This window comes from Doryrhamphus excisus, chromosome 19 (assembly GCF_030265055.1).
Source record: "Doryrhamphus excisus isolate RoL2022-K1 chromosome 19, RoL_Dexc_1.0, whole genome shotgun sequence".
Classification (NCBI taxonomy): Eukaryota; Metazoa; Chordata; class Actinopteri; order Syngnathiformes; family Syngnathidae; genus Doryrhamphus; species Doryrhamphus excisus.
The window spans coordinates 1,990,127-2,006,812 of NC_080484.1; the positions used below are offsets into that span (position 1 = coordinate 1,990,127).

The 16,686-nt window shown below is 39.1% G+C and overlaps 1 protein-coding gene across 2 annotated transcripts; it reads right to left on the reverse strand.

Moving 5' to 3' along the window:
* Positions 1-82: 82 nt before the first annotated feature.
* Positions 83-14,392, reverse strand: dpysl5a (dihydropyrimidinase like 5a). 2 transcript variants are annotated; one of them, XM_058057578.1, is made up of 13 exons: positions 14,246-14,392; positions 12,818-13,097; positions 8,394-8,552; positions 8,133-8,312; positions 7,193-7,261; positions 6,629-6,673; positions 6,462-6,537; positions 3,988-4,144; positions 3,775-3,916; positions 2,550-2,692; positions 2,265-2,472; positions 712-880; positions 83-613 (listed from the first exon to the last, which is right to left on the reverse strand). In XM_058057578.1, the coding sequence occupies exons 2-13, from the start codon at positions 13,085-13,087 to the stop codon at positions 528-530; spliced, it is 1,704 nt and encodes a 567-aa protein (XP_057913561.1). In that variant the 5' UTR covers positions 13,088-13,097; positions 14,246-14,392; the 3' UTR covers positions 83-527. The 2 variants fall into 2 exon arrangements, with proteins under 2 accessions (XP_057913561.1, XP_057913560.1); XM_058057577.1 differs by lacking the exon at positions 14,246-14,392 and adding an exon at positions 13,164-13,421.
* Positions 14,393-16,686: the final 2,294 nt, after the last annotated feature.

Below are 16,686 nucleotides of genomic sequence, written 5' to 3' on the forward strand. Positions count from 1 at the left end.
GTTATTGTATGTTATTTTAGTAGGACACTACTTCTACTTTTATAACCAAACAGTGGACGGCTGCGGTAAAACAGTACTTAGATGTACGAGGAGAAACTTCAATGGCGGCGTTTTGGGTGTTTTTAAACATGGATGACCTTTTCCATTGTGACATCACACAGTCGGAGCAATGGCGGCACATACAGTAATGATGTGTTTGAGTGAGGAAAAAGGCAGTTTGGGTGAGACTCGGACCCGCGGTCCTGACTTTGCCAGCGTGTGTCGGCAGTGTAGTCGCAACGCAACGCAACGCAAGGCCCTCGTTTTTTTTTGTTTTTTTTTTTTCTTCCCACGTCTACCAACAAAGAGCTCCGTGCGGATATAGCGGTGGCGGGGGCGTAGCACTAACTACAAATCGATCAGTCACATGACCGTGCTATTACATCCGGTTCGGTACACAGTGGAGCTAACGTCGCGTACAAAGGCATCTTAAATAAAAAATAAAATAAATAAAAACATCTCCTCTGGACAAATATGTCCCTGGGGGATCACCAAAGCCCGCTGGATCGTCCACCAGGAGGTGCAAGGATCCTGGCCGAGGATCTCTTGGGAATTTTGTCATCAATCTGGGCACCTATGGCGGGGGGGGGAGTGTGTTAGCGCCGTTTCCTCATCAGTCGTCAATAACTGAAGGTGTGTACTGTGTACTGTGTACTGTGTACTGTGTACTACCGGACAGGCTGAAACTGGACTCCTGGAGGTCCCTCACGCCGCCGTGACGGGTGCTCGGACGTGTCGGGGTGTCCAGTTCCGAGGTGCCGACGTCCCTCTTCCCGGCGTTCGCCACTGCGACCACGTCGCCCTTGTAGGGTTCCCTCTCCACACGTTTTGCGGACTGGCACTGGTAAGTGGACAAGAAAACACACACAAATACAAGGCTTGGGGGGGGGGTCATTTGCAGCACATATTTAACAATATATATATAAATATTTAACAAAATATTCCATCATTTTGACGTTTTTTTAAGTTGTCATCAGTGTGTCATGTCACATTTCGGCCACTAGATGGTACTCAAGCACCCGTGTGAAGCATACCATTAATTCTTCTATTTATTCTTTATTTATTCTTCTAATTTCTATATTTTGTACTGTTATACTGTCTTGCATTGAAAATGGAACTGCTGAAATTTAATTCTACTATATGTAAAATAACAATAAAGGGCATTCTGATTCTGATTAGCCACAAATGGCTTGTTTAGAAAAACTGTACAGCAAAGCACTCTGGGAAACAGGAAGTACTCCCAGCGATGTTACATTATAAAGATAAAGGGGAAAAAATACATCATTGTGGAATATAATTCTAACCACCACACACACAGTTATGTAATATATTGTTAAAGTACGGATATACAGCTCATATTTGAGCTGTGTAAAATAATTAATATGACCGACCGCAGGACTTACGGAAGTTTAGATTGTAGCCCTCGACGTCATGACGTCACCGCGTATCACTGCTATTTTTGTGTATTACTATTTTGCTCTGTTTCGTTTAATATTTACTGCGCCTCGGTAAATGTTTACTATAAAGCTGGAACAGTAGCATTCAGCTTAGCTATCGCCTTTCTAACTTCGTCCACATTCGCGTCTGCTTGCTAGCTGCTAGCTTTCGTGTAGGCCCCGCTACTGGAACAGAGATGCATAATAGCTGAGAAGATGGCTCACTCTCCTCTGTGTTCATTTAATATAGAGCCAATGCACACAAGCGCTTGCAGAGTGAACCCTCTTACCGTCCAGCCGGTGTAGCACAGTTTGCTAAATCCATATATCCATTATCGTTACAAAGCCTAGTTAGCTTATCTCCGTGTATTTCTTTACAAAATAACAAAATGGCAAACTTGCATCTTTTCATTTTTCACTTTGTTCTGAGGTTTCATCCTCTTGGTTAAGATGTACAGCAACTCAAATGTTGCTGACATCTTTTAATGTTGTTAAAAGATGTGAAATTGTGTATAACAACATGTGTCCGATAAGCCAGTGGTTTTCCAAAGTGTGGCACAAGTGCCAATCACGGCCCACGGCTGTTTTTTTTAGTGGCCATTGGCACATAAAACAAAGAAAAAAAACAAGTTGAATTTCAAAGACTAAAAAAAAGGAAACCATGTATTAATATTAACTCTTTCAATGCCAATACATGGTTTTATACATTTTTATAAACTCCCTATTAATGTATATATTTATTTTATTTATATATGCTCATCAAGAAGACCCGGGGTGAAGCCACGCTACCTTTTCCCTCTGAACCATCTTCTTGTAAAGGAAGTCCGGGAAGGTCCTCAGTGGACAGAAATTCCCAGAGCCCTCGGCGCACGTGAACATGCCGTTCTCGTAGACCAGCCGTCCCCGGCTGATGGTCACCAAAGGAACACCGTGACAGCGAAGACCCTCGTACAGATTCATGTCTCCACCCTGGAGCTGGTTTTCCACGGATATGGTCCTGCAGACAAGACGTGACACAGGACAGTGAGTGACAGTCAGGTGGGTGGAAGGTCGGCCGGGTGGTGTTCCACGTACTTGGACCCCTCTGGGTCCCAGACCACCACATCGGCATCTGCTCCCGGGATGATTCTGCCCTTCCTGGGGTAGAGGTTGTAGATCTTGGCGGCGTTTGAGCTGGTGACGGCCACAAAGCGATTCTCGTCTATCTTGCCTCCGATCTGTAAAGACGGGCATCCGTTAGCATTAGCGTTAGCATTAGCGTTAGCATTAGCATTCGCGTTAGCGCTCGCGTTAGCGCTCGCGTTAGCGCTCGCGTTAGCGCTCGCGTTAGCGCTCGCGTTCGCGTAGGCGTTCGCGTAGGCGTTGGCGTAGGCGTTGGCATTGGCGTTAGCATTGGCGTTAGCATTGGCGTTAGCATTGCCGTTAGCATTGGCGTTAGCATTGGCGTAAGCATTGGCGTTAGCATTGCCGTTAGCATTGGCGTTAGCATTGGCGTTAGCATTGGCGTTAGCATTGGCGTTAGCATTGGCGTAAGCATTGGCGTAAGCATTGGCGTTAGCATTGGCGTTAGCATTGGCGTTAGCATTGGCGGAAGCGTTCGCGGAAGCGTTCGCGTTGGCGTTGGCGTTCGCGTTGGCGTTCGCGTTGGCGTTTGCGTTGGCGTTCGCGTTGGCGCTCGCGTTGGCGCTCGCGTTAGCGCTCGCGTTAGCGCTCGCGTTAGCGCTCGCGCTGGCGTTCGCGCTGGCGTTCGCGTTGGCATTGGCGTTAGCATTGGCGTTAGCATTGGCGTTAGCATTGGCGTTAGCATTGGCGTTAGCATTGGCGTTAGCATTCGCTTAAGCATTGGCGTTAGCATTGGCGTTAGCATTGGCGTTAGCATTGGCGTTAGCATTGGCGGTAGCATTGGCGGTAGCATTGGCGTTAGCATTGGCGTTAGCATTGGCGTTAGCATTGGCGTTAGCATTCGCGTAAGCATTCGCGTAAGCATTCGCGTTAGCATTCGCGTTAGCATTCGCGTAAGCATTCGCGTTAGCATTGGCGTTAGCATTGGCGTAAGCATTGGCGTTAGCATTGGCGTAAGCATTCGCGTAAGCATTCGCGTTAGCATTCGCGTAAGCATTCGCGTTAGCATTGGCGTTAGCATTGGCGTAAGCATTGGCGTTAGCATTGGCGTAAGCATTGGCGTAAGCATTGGCGTTAGCATTGGCGTTAGCATTCGCGTTAGCATTCGCGTTAGCATTCGCGTTAGCATTCGCGTTAGCGTCAATGCTTTCTAATGCCACAGCACAGAGACGCATACCACTCCTTTCTCCCAGATGACGCTCATGCGGTCCTGAATGCCAGGAACCCCGTGGGGGATCTTTGTGAAGTCATCCTTCCCCATGGCTTTCTGTTTGGTGGTAAACGGGCGGTGATCGGAGCCGAGGACATTGAGCGTGTCGCTGCGAGGAAGCACATGGCAAAGTCACAAAACGAGAAACTATTTTCAAGTTCCCGCGAGCGAGATCCTTACTTTCCCAGCAGGCTCATCAGGTAGTTGGGCGTGCTGGGGTCCAGACGCAGAGGGGGCAGGGTGACGTGCGCCGCAGCTTGGGCCCAGTCCTGGTGGTAGTACTGGCTACCGTTCAGCACGGCGTGGGCGGTGCTCGTCTCCCCGTGGACCACCCGACCTGCAGTTACAGTTCCCAACGAAGGACATGAACCAAGGAATGAACGCTGCCATTGACAACCATGTGAGGGCGCTCTACCCTCAATGAATTCAGTGATGAGATCAGGAGCTTGGTGAACTTGCTTACTGGTAACTTGCTGGCTTGTTATTTGAATTTAGCCCAGGGGTGTTCAAAGTACAGCCTGAGGGCTATTTGCAGTAAACAGGTTTTTATATTGGCCCGTGGCATGTTATGAAAATACAATTGAACTAGAAAACAGCAAAAAGTGAAAAATGTATAAATATTTTCCAAGTAATTTTCCAAGAATAAAGTCAAAATATTAAGAGTAAAAAGTAGTGATATAATAAGATTTTTTAAAATTTAATTTTAGTAACATAAAGTTGAAAAACAGTATTGTGAAAACAACATTTTTGGAAAATATGGTTTCAAAGTCAAAGTATTGTGGAAAGAAAGTCATAATTACAATAATAAAATTTACAAGAAAGTTCAAATAGTTGAACAAGCCAAAAAAAACAGCTGTCATTTTACAATAATAATATTAAAAAGTATTAAGAGAAAAAAAATATTTAAAAAATTATTAAAAAATTATGTAAAAAAATAATTATTAGAAAACAAAATTGTGAGAATAAAACTGAATTTTAGTAGCATAAAGCTTAAATATTAAATACTTTTTTATTATTATGAAAATAAAAAGGTGTGGTTTTGGGAAACTAGGTTGCAGAAAAAATATGAGAATAAAGTCAAAATATAATAGGAACAAAGTCATAATTATGAGAAGAAAATTGAAATGGTTGTGGGGGGGAAAGGAAAAACAAGTTTAAAGTCGAAATAGTTTTTGGAGATTAAAATCATATTATTATGAAGACATATTGTAGTAGCACAGAGTTTATTTTTTTAAGTCTTAATATTATGAGAAAAAAATTTATTAAAATTTTTATAAAATTTTTATTTTGAAGCCAAAGGGGAAGTGAATGTTGCTGTTGACAATACTACAACATGTGTCCGATAAGCCAGTGGTGTCCAAAGTGTGGCACAAGGGCCAATCACAGCCCACGGCTGTTTTTTAGTGGCTATTGGGACATAAAATAAATAAAAAAAAAACAGCAATTTGACAAAAATAAAAATAAAATATGTAAGTTGAATATCAAAGACAAAAAATTAAAAGTTGCAAGTTTAGGAAACCACGTATTAATATTAACTCTTTCAATGCCAATACATGTTTTTATACATTTTTATGAACTCCCTATTAATTTCCTTTGAATATAAAAGTGGATTTTTCACCATGGTTTGGACACCCCTGGTATCAACTAACCCACGGGTGGGCAAACTACGGCCCGGGGGCCACATCCGGCCCGCCAAGTGTTTGAATACGGCCCCGCCCAATCTTTCCAAAGTATTTCATTTAAACTCAACATACAACCTGGCATCATGGCCTGAGCCAACCTTTTGATGGTTGTATCAATTTCGTTGTTTGACATGGTCTGTTGTTTACAAAGTGCTCCTGAAAAAAGGGACACAAGCACATAATAATAATAATTATAATAATAATAATTTAGTAATTATAATAATAATAATAATTATTATTAATTAATAATTATAATAATAATTTAATAATTATAATAATAATAATAATAATTATTATTATTATTAAAAAGGGACACAAGCACATAATAATAATAATAATAATAATAATAGTAATAATAATAATTATTATTATTATTATTATTATTATTAAATTATTAATTAATAATAATGATAATTATTATTATTATTATAATTATTAAATTATTATTATTATTATTATAATTATTATTATTATTATTATGTGCTTGTGTCCCTTTTTTCAGGAGCACTTATTATTATTATTATTATTATTATTATTATTATTATTATTATTATTATTATTATTGTTATTATTATTAGATTATTATAATTATTATTAGAACTATTATGATTATTATAATTATTATATTAATGCTAATTATTATATTAATTATATATAATATTATTGTTATATTTGCATATTTTACATAATAATAATATAATAATTATTATTTTAATTTTATTGTAATTATTATAATATTTTATTATTTTTAAAATATGTAAATATAAATATAAAATAATAATAGCAGATTATAATCTGACAATTTTACAGATACAATAATACCAGGTGGACTGTTACGTGTAAAATATATAGTCTGCCCCCCCCCCCCCCCCCCCCCGTACGTATCTTTATGAGTACGCGGAACACGTCGGGCCAGGACGTGATTATTTGTTCAATATACGAATTCAAGTGCAGCATCGAAAAATGCATCACCTTGCATCTTGGCGGTGGCGACCACGTCTCCGGCCGCCATACTGGACACGTTGACCAGATAGATGGGGCAGCGGGCCTAAAGGGAGAAAAAAAAAAAAAAAAAGCGTCACATGATTGTTTGACGTGATGATGTTTGCGGCCGTGGTTGTGTGCTCGCCCCTCCTCACCCTGTTGGCGATGGTGATGGCCCTGTGGGTCGCCTCAGCCTCCAGCTGTGAACGCAGGGATGAGGTCATGCGGTGCGGTTAGTGGTGTGACGGCACTCGTGGTCCCCGAGTGATGCAATCCAATACCCCTCAATGACTTCATCCACTAAAGATACACTTACACCAATCCGGTTTGGAACGGAAAGGCCTGATAATTATCTGGCAGCAAGCCAGTCAAATTGGATTGGGGTGGGGTGGGGGTGTCATGGGGGGGCATGCTAGGGGACATAAATAGGGGACACCCATTTATCAAGACATGTTCCTGGAAACTAGATTTTTTTAACACAAAAAGCAGAACATGTGAATGCTTGCTTTCAGAGTCTCCCTGTGACATCACAGTGAGCCCTACTGCCTTTTTCCTTATATGGGCGTTCTGGACTACAAGAGCATCCACTCTGTGTTTCTAAGGGATAAATCCCGCCTCCCACCTTGAGCAATCAACAAGTGCATTGTGTCTTAGAGACCACGAGAGCTATTCCGTTCCGTCGCTGTGGTGACGTTTTAAGGTGGAGTGTGACATCGTACCTCTTCAGGCCTGCTGATCTCGATGCCCTCGGGTCCACTGATGCCCAACTCCAACGCTTCCTTTGCACCCTGGGACAAAACCGAGAGGAAAGACATTTGAATATATGCCCTTTTGGATGACTTTTTCATGCTAATTTCATGTTCATGTGCCCACCGTTTTGTAAAACAGCAGGCTTCGCTACACATCTTAAAACTAAGCCAACCCTACATGTCTTTGTTGCTGGTTTTTGACCAAACTTGTATATATAAAATATTCAAAATGGAGGAAAAAAGACATGGAATAGTATACTAAAGCAACTGAAATAGTAAAGTTTGCAACACGTATCGTCCCAGACCTCCGCCACCAGCTCGCCGTTTTCGGCGTGGACCCTGGCGATGGCGCCGATGTGCTGCAGGACTTCAGTCTGGACAGCACAGATCAGGGAAAATAAAATTAAATAAAATTAAATAAAATTAAATACAATTAAACTAAATTAAAAATAAAATAAAATACATTTGTCTATATGTGTCTATAAATAAAATAAAATAAAATAAAATAAAATAAAATAAAATAAAATAAAATAAAATAAAATAAAATAAAATAAAATAAAATATAAAATAAAATAAAATAAAATAAATCTGTCTATATGTGCCCTGTGATTGGCTGGCGACCAGTCCAGAGTGTACCCCGCTTCTCGCCCGAAGACAGCTGGGATAGGCTCCAGCACCCGCCGCAACCCTCGCTAATTTCATGTTCATGTGCCCGCCATTTTGTAAAACAGCAGGCTTCGCTACACATCTTAAAACTAAGCCAACCCTCCATTTTTGACCAAACTTGTATATATATATATATATATATATATTGTATATATAAAATATTCAAAATGGAGGAAAAAAGACATGAAATAGTATAACTAAAGCAACTGAAATAGTAAAGTTTGCAACACGTATGGTCCCAGACCTCCGCCACCAGCTCGCCGTTTTCGGCGTGGACCCTGGCGATGGCGCCGATGTCCTTGCAGTGCTGCAGGACCTGGAAGAGCTCACTGTCCCTCAGCATGAACATGTCCTTGTAGGCCATGAACATCTGGAAGGAGTTCACTCCTTTCTCCCTCACCAGCTTCTCCATCTCGCCACGGACCTGCAATAATCCCAAACAGGAAGTTAGCTGCAATGTGCGATGTGATGCGTCAAGAATCAGTTCCGCCAAAAGGACCAGCACCTTGGGCCCCCACCAAGTGACTCCCACGTGCAGCGCGTAGTCGCAGCAGCTTTTGGCGTCCGCCGAGCGACGGCAGGACTCGTACGCATCCAGCAAAGACTCGTTCTTCTCGGGCAGAACGTGCGCCATCACCATGGTGGTGCCGCCGGCTAAAGCAGCCTGGAAGGCAGAACAATCTCAAAACATAACTTATACCAACAAAAATAATACAGCATATACGGTTTGGTTCCAAATATAAAAATTATAGTTATTTTTGTCAAAAAATAATAATTTTATGCAAAAGCCATTTTTTGTGTTGGTTATGTTGTGGCATGGTTGTTTAGGCATTTTGGCTAAATATATATAGCTACATTTATGCTTGAAATGTATGAAATTTATGCTTTTTTTTTTTTAGTGGGGAACTGATATTTTCCTGAAACCTACCTATGTTCTACTGCTGACTACTAAATAACGGCAAACATGTTTTTCTAATGGAAAATGAGAGTCAAATCTTTTGGGAAAACCATGTCTACTGTATATTGCCCAGCGCTTCTCAAATAGCGGGGCGTGCCCCCCTGGGGGAGGGGTGCGAGTGGCATTTTAATGGACACCTACCAAAATGTACACATTTACAATACTCAACAATTTCACTCTTGAATTTGATTGTAGGATCTCCATTTTGTTACATTTTCCTGGCTTCATTTCAACTGGAGTCTGTACAGTACAGATAAGTGAAATAAAATGAAATAAAATAAAATTAAATTTTAAATTAAATTTTAAATTAAATTTTAAATTAAATTTTAAATTAAATTTGTAATTAAATTTGTAATTAAATTTGTAATTAAATTAAATTAAATTAAAAAATAAAAAATAAAAAAATAATAAAAAATGTAAATGTAAATGTTTGTAATTAAAATTAAAAATTAAATTAAATTAAATTAAATTAAATTAAATTAAATTAAATTAAATTAAATTAAATTAAATTAAATTAAATTAAATTAATTTAAATTAAATTAAATTAAATTAAATTAAATTAAATTAAATTAAATTAAATTAAATTAAATTAAATTAAATTAAATTAAATTAAAATTAAAATTAAAATTAAAATTAAAATTAAAATTAAAATTAAAATTAAAATTAAATAAAATCTGTCTATATGTGCCCTGTGATTGGCTGGCGAACAGTCCAGGGTGTACCCCGCCTCTTGCCCGAAGACAGCTGGGATAGGCTCCAGCACCCCGCGACCCTCGTGAGGAAAAGCGGTAGAAAATAAAATAAAATAAAATAAAATAAAATAAAATAAAATAAAATAAAATAAAATAAAATTAAATAAAATTAAATAAAATTAAATAAAACAAAATTAAATAAAATTAAATTAAATTATAGAAATAAAAATATGTGCCCTGTGATTGGCTGGCGAACAGTCCAGGGTGTTCCCCGCCTCTTGCCCGAAGACAGCTGGGATAGGCTCCAGCACCCCCCCCACCACTCTTGAGGATAAGCGGTAGGAAATGAATGAATGATATATAATATAATATAATATAATATAATATAATATAATATAATATAATATAATATAATATAATATAATATAATATAATATAATATAATATAATATAATATAATATAATATAATATAATATAATATAATATAATAATCATCATCATAAACAGCTGGGATTGAATGATTCATTGACAAAAGATGGAAATATGAACAACTACATGCTTTCTACTGCAGCATCTGTCAGCTGACCTCTTGAGTGGAGTAGAGTATTTTGGGGGGGGTAAGGGGGGGGCAGTCTGAGAAGCATTGTTTCCGATCACAATGCCGTGTGTGTGAAAAGACTTGGCAGCGATTCCCCAGTGGTAACCATGGCAACACCTCTTGTGTTTGTCTTGGTGGACGGCGTGGGGCGTGTCGGGGGGGTGTGTGTGTGTGGGGGGGGGTAAAGAAGGAAGACGCCGTCGCACAGTGTCTGTCGCCATCCGTGCGGTGACTTCAGCGCATCGCGTCATCTACGTTGCATCACGCCAGCGTCCCCATCTCGATGCCGCCCCGACGACGCAGCCGCTATCCGCATCTTAAAAGCATTTTCCCTGATCAATATTTATCCGGGAAACTGGAGTGGCAGGGAAAAGCTTTTACTGGCAATTGATCCAGTGCTTCTTCACGCCCTATGCTAAAACGATAGCATTGTTAATAACCATAACAAATACAGTCGGATCTCACGATATCGTGGTCCAGTATCGCTCCCTCGCTAACTCATTCCAGCCCCTTCAGTGGCGGCCATTTTAGACCATTCTGACTCTCAAGGCACACAGAATGTTGTGTTCTGTAACTGGTTAGCTCAGTAGCTTGCTAGCTAGCAGCCATCTTAAGTCCCTGCGGCACAAGTGTTGCACAATGTGATGTAAAAAATGACTATAGGGGTGCTATTTCATGTCTAAAGGGCTCTAATAAGGTTAAAACCGTATTTAGAAATGTGTTCTGTAACTGGTTAGCTCAGTAGCTTGCTAGCTAACAGCCATCTCAAGTCCCTGCACCATAATGTGATGTAAAAAATGACTATAGGGGTGTTATTTCATGTCTACAGGGCTCTAATACGGCTAAAAAACGTATTTAGAAATGTGTTCTGTAACTGGTTAGCTCAGTAGCTTGCTAGCTAACAGCCATCTCAAGTCCCTGCGCCATAATGTGATGTAAAAAATGACTATAGGGGTGCTATTTCATGTCTACAGGGCTCTAATAAGGTTAAAAACCGTATTTAGAAATGTGTTCTGTAACTGGTTAGCTCAGTAGCTTGCTAGCTATCAGCCATTTTAAGTCCCTGCGGCATAAGAGTTGCACAATGTGATGTCAAAAATGACTGTAGGGGTGTTATTTCATGTCTACAGGGCTCTAATAAGGTTAAAAACCGTATTTAGAAATGTGTTCTGTAACTGGTTAGCTCAGTAGCTTGCTAGCGAGCAGCCATCTCAAGTCCCTGCGCCATAATGTGATGTAAAAAATGACTATAGGGGTGTTATTTCATGTCTACAGGGCTCTAATAAGGTTAAAAAACGTATTTAGAAATGTGTTCTGTGACTGGTTAGCTCAGTAGCTTGCAAGCTAGCAGCCATCTCAAGTCCCTGCGGCATAAGAGTTGCACAATGTGATGTAAAAAATGACTGTAGGGGTGTTATTTCATGTCTACGGGGCTCTAAAACGGCTAAAAACTGTATTTAGAAATGTGTTCTGTAACTGGTTAGCTCAGTAGCTTGCTAGCTAACAGCCATCTCAAGTCCCTGCGCCATAATGTGATGTAAAAAATGACTATAGGGGTGTTATTTCATGTCTACAGGGCTCTAATATTGCTAAAAACGTATTTAGAAATGTGTTCTGTAACTGGTTAGCTCAGTAGCTTGCTGGCTAACAGCCATCTCAAGTCCCTGCGCCATAATGTGATGTAAAAAATGACTATAGGGGTGCTATTTCATGTCTACAGGGCTCTAATCACGTTAAAAAACGTATTTAGAAACTTGTTCTGTAACTGGTTAGCTCAGTAGCTTGCTAGCTAGCAGCCATCTCAAGTCCCTGCGGCACAAGAGTTGCACAATGTGATGTAAAAAATGACTGTAGGGGTGTTATTTCATGTCTACAGGGCTCTAATACGGCTAAAAAACGTATTTAGAAATGTGTTCTGTAACTGGTTAGCTCAGTAGCTTGCTAGCTAGCAGCCAGCTCAAGTCCCTGCGGCATAATGTGATGTAAAAAATGACTATAGGGGTGTTATTTAATGCCTACAGGGCTCTAATATGGCTAAAAACCGTATTTAGAAATGTGTTCTGTAACTGGTTAGCTCAGTAGCTTGCTAGCTAGCAGCCATCTCGAGTCCCTGCGGCATAAGAGCTGCACAATATGATGTAAAAAATGACTATAGGGGTGTTATTTCATGTCTACAGGGCTCTAATAAGGTTAAAAACTGTATTTAGAAATGTGTTCTGTAACTGGTTAGCTCAGTAGCTTGCTAGCTAACAGCCATCTCAAGTCCCTGCGGCATAATGTGATGTAAAAAATGACTATAGGGGTGTTATTTCATGTCTACAGGGCTCTAATCAGGTTAAAAACCGTATTTAGAAAGTCATTAACAATGCAATCTTTTAGTCTTATTGGCTTGCTTATTAGCCTGCGTTTGCCCTAATATATAAAATGTGTCAGAGATTTTTTTTTTGTAAAAAAATAAATTTAAAAAAATCAATAAAAAATATAAAATTATTTAGGGGGGCTTAAGAATATTTTTTCAATTTTTTTTTAAATAGGCCTAGTGACAGGACTATATACTATAGTCTTATAGTATATACGTATATAGACTTATAGTCTTATAGTATATGTATATAGACTCTATACTATATACAAGGCTTTGCACATCTATTTAATCTTAATCTTAATCTGTATTACTCCTTACCTTTGTGCCGCTGTAGAAGTCGTCGGCCGTGGTGGCGTTCATGAACGTCTCCTCCAGGTGAACGCTGGTGTCGATGCCGCCCGGGAGGACCAGCTTCCCGGCGGCGTCGATCACTTTGGCGCCGCCGGGTATCATCAGCTCCTTGCCCACTTGCTGGATGATGCCGTTCTCGATGTAAACGTCGGCCTCCTGGGTGCAGTCGTCGTTCACCACCTTGCCACCCTTGATGAGGATGCGCGCCATCGCCGGCGTGCTTGTCGTAGTAGTCATGGCTTTAGCTCTGCGGATGAAAACCAGAATTATTTTTTTATTGACAACGAATACCAGAACTAGTCGACAACGATACCTCATTGTGTGACAGCGCAGCTAAGAAGCACAATTAGAAGTGATGCTGTTCGGGATGCGAGGCCGGTCAGTTTGTGTTCTGGGTTGGGCCGTGCCAGTTGCCGTCTGCGACCCAGCGAGTCACGAGAACAAAAAGTCTATTTTTTACCCCAACAATGCAGGGGGGGGTCCCTCTCTAGACCGACGATGGCGCTAGACCACAATAAGAGTGAGTGGCATCTATGAAATACAAACTTTACACTGTAGTCATGCTCAATTGAATATTCTTAAAGGGCCAGCTGCTTTTTTTTTCCACCTCTAGTCATGGCTCAATTGAACATATTTAAAGGGCCAGCAGCCTTTTTTTCACCTCTCGTCATGACTCAATTGGATATATTTAAAGGGCCAGCGGCCTTTTTTCACCTCTAGTCATGACTCAATTGAATATATTTAAAGGGCCAGCGGCCTTTTTTTCACCTCTAGTCATGACTCAATTGAACATATTTAAAGGGCCAGCGGCCTTTTTTTCACCTCTAGTCATGACTCAATTGAATATATTTAAAGGGCCAGCGGCTTTTTTTCCACCTCTGTATGAAGGCGTGCCCACACGTAATGGCGCGTGCCCCCTTGGTGCGTATGTGGGTGCGGCATCCTGACGCCTTGATGATGATGATGATGATGGTGATGATGATGGTGATGACAGATAAAGCTCCTTTGCATTACAACAATGTGAGGTGTAGCAATATAATGTACAAGTACGTTAAGGACCATGTCACGTGTCTGTCACAAAAAGGCGGCACACAAAGAAACCGGTGTCCATTAGCGTCAGCCGACCCAGAAACGCCTAAACCCCTTCCCTCCCTCCCTCGCTCTCTCTCTCCTCCACCTGCTCCTCCTCCTCCTCCCCCGGGCCCGGCCTCCAGCACAATAAAAACTAGCAAAGCGTCCCCGTCCTAAGCCCAAAAAGACCAACAATGTTGTGTTCCGGTAGACGCCAGTAAGCTAACCATCTTAGCCACCTGCCTCCTTCACCTTGCGGGTTGGGGGCAAAGCTCCGGGGCTCCGGAGCGCGCAGCCCCCGGTCTGTTAGCCGCCCTCACGTACCTGACGTCCGGCTCCGCAGCTCCGCAGCTCCGCAGCTCCGCTCCACGGCTCTCACTCCCACCACACAACACGCCCGATGGATGCTTTCCTGGCGGCTAGCTGGTCCAGCGCGACTTGCGGCAATATCGCTAGTATTCACGTGCTTAGGGATTGCTTCCGGTTGCTGCTTTCGAAATAAAAGCATAGCTCCAGCACGTATAGCTAAACATGAACTACAGGACGCATATTTTGATTCTTGTCGTACCCCTCATAGACACTAATTGTGATAAGTGGTGATAAAATAATAAATATTACCCAAAACGTAATCCATATATGCTTCAGAATTATTTTACTTTACTTATCATTTCGTTTCCGGTTTTGAGTCGCTTGTTAACAGTTGGCTTTATTCGGATTTCAACATCCTGTCCAATCCGCCGCAGCTCCGTCGCCTAAGCAACCAATTAGTAGTGACAGAGGGCGTGGCCAACCCTGGAAGGCCGTACCAATGTGAAACAGAGGGTGGCGAGGGAAGACAATATTTAAGATCTCAGCCTCATTGTGCTGCATCACATCTTTAAAATACTGTTATGGTTATTTTAAGACTTGATTCTACCACGTTTGGCCTGAAATAGCTTTTTGTTTTATTTAAAAAAAGGGAATAAAACGGGATAAAAGTAGAAAAAGTCAAGATGACTAAGCACTGCAGCACCATCATCTGAAGGCGGCCAACACCCTTTTTCTCACTGAATGTGTGCATCTACATCTACCACCAGATGAAAGACAGGACAGGATTTTTAAAAAAAATTAAAGTTAAATTACAGGAGATCATTTAAAAAAAAAAAAAAAAAAGAAATCATCAAACAAATGTAAATATTAGTCACTGACAACACAAAATGCATTTAAACAACATAACGGAGACGAATTGAGATCAATCACTTTTTCACACGGGGCCGTGTAGCTTTGGTTTTTTTTTCCTCCCTTAATCATAAATTTTAATTTCAAAACTGCATTTTGTTTAGAGTTGTGTTGTCGTTGACTAATATTTATATTTGTTTGATGATCTGAAACATTTTATGGAAGCCTGTTTCCGCTACTGAAAAAAAATGAGATAGAAAGTCAAAATTATGAGATAAAAAGTCAAAATTATGAGATAAAAGTCAAAATAATGAGATAAAAAGTTGAAATAATGAGATAAAAAGTTGAAATTATGAGATGGAAAGTCAAAATTCTGAGATAGTCAAAATAATGAGATAAAAAGTGTAAATAATGAGATAAAAAGTCGAAATTATGAGATAGAAAGTCGAAATATGAGATGAAAAGTTTAAATTATGAGATAAAAAGTCAAAATTATGAGATAGTCAATATTATGAGATGAAAAGTCAAAATAATGAAATAAAAAGTCAAAATTATGAGATAGAAAGTCAAAATTATGTGATAAAAAGTCAAAATTATGAGATTAAAAAGTCGAAATAATTAGATAAAAATTCAAAATAATTATATGAAAAGTCAGAATTATGAGATAGAACGTCAGAATTATGAGACAAAGTCAAAATTATGAGATAAAAAGTTGAAATTATGAGTTAAAAAGTCCAAATAATGAGACAAAAAGTCAAAATAATGAGATAAAAGTCAGAATAATGAGATAAAAAGTCAAAATTATGAGATAAAAAGTTGAAATTATGAGTTAAAGAGTCAAAATAATGAGACAAAAAGTCTAAATAATGAGATAGAAAGTCGAAATGATGAGATAAAAAGTCAAAATTATGAGATAAAAAGTCAAAATTTTGAGATAGAAAGTCAAAATAATGAGATAAAAAGTTAAAATTATGAGATAAAGTTGAAATAATGAGATAAAAAGTCAGAATTATCCGATAAAGTAAAAATTATGAGATAGAAAGTCAAAATTATGAAATAAAAAGTTGACATTATGAGAGAAAAAGTCAAAATTATGAGATAGAAAGTAGAAATTATGAGATAAAAAGTCGAAATTATGAGATAAAAAGTCAAAATTATGAGATAAAAAGTCAAAATATGAGATAAAAAGTCAAAATTATGAAATAAAAAGTTGACATTATGAGAGAAAAAGTCAAAATTATGAGATAGAAAGTCAAAATTATGAGATAAAAAGTCAAAATATGAGATAAAACATCAAAATTATGAGATAAAAAGTCAAAATTATGAGATAAAAAGTAGAAATTATGAGATAAAGTCAAAATTATGAGATAAAAAGTTGAAATTATGAGAGAAAGTCAAAATTATGAGATAGAAAGTCAATATTATGAGATAGAAAGTCAAAATTATGAGATAGAAAGTCAAAATAATTAGATAAAAATTCAAAATAATTAGATAAAAAGTCAAAATTATGAGATAAAAAGTCGAAATAATGAGATAAAAAGTCAAAATTATGCGAGAGAAAGTCAAAATTATGAGATAAAGTCAAAATTATGAGATAGAAAGTCAAA

Coding starts and splice junctions, on each gene's coding strand:
- dpysl5a (XM_058057577.1), bottom strand. Junction 6,674..7,192: donor AGATCAGCAGGCCTGAAGAG/GTACGATGTCAC, acceptor CTGCGTTCACAG/CTGGAGGCTGAGGCGACCCA. Junction 614..711: donor GTCCAGTTTCAGCCTGTCCG/GTAGTACACAGT, acceptor CCCCCGCCATAG/GTGCCCAGATTGATGACAAA.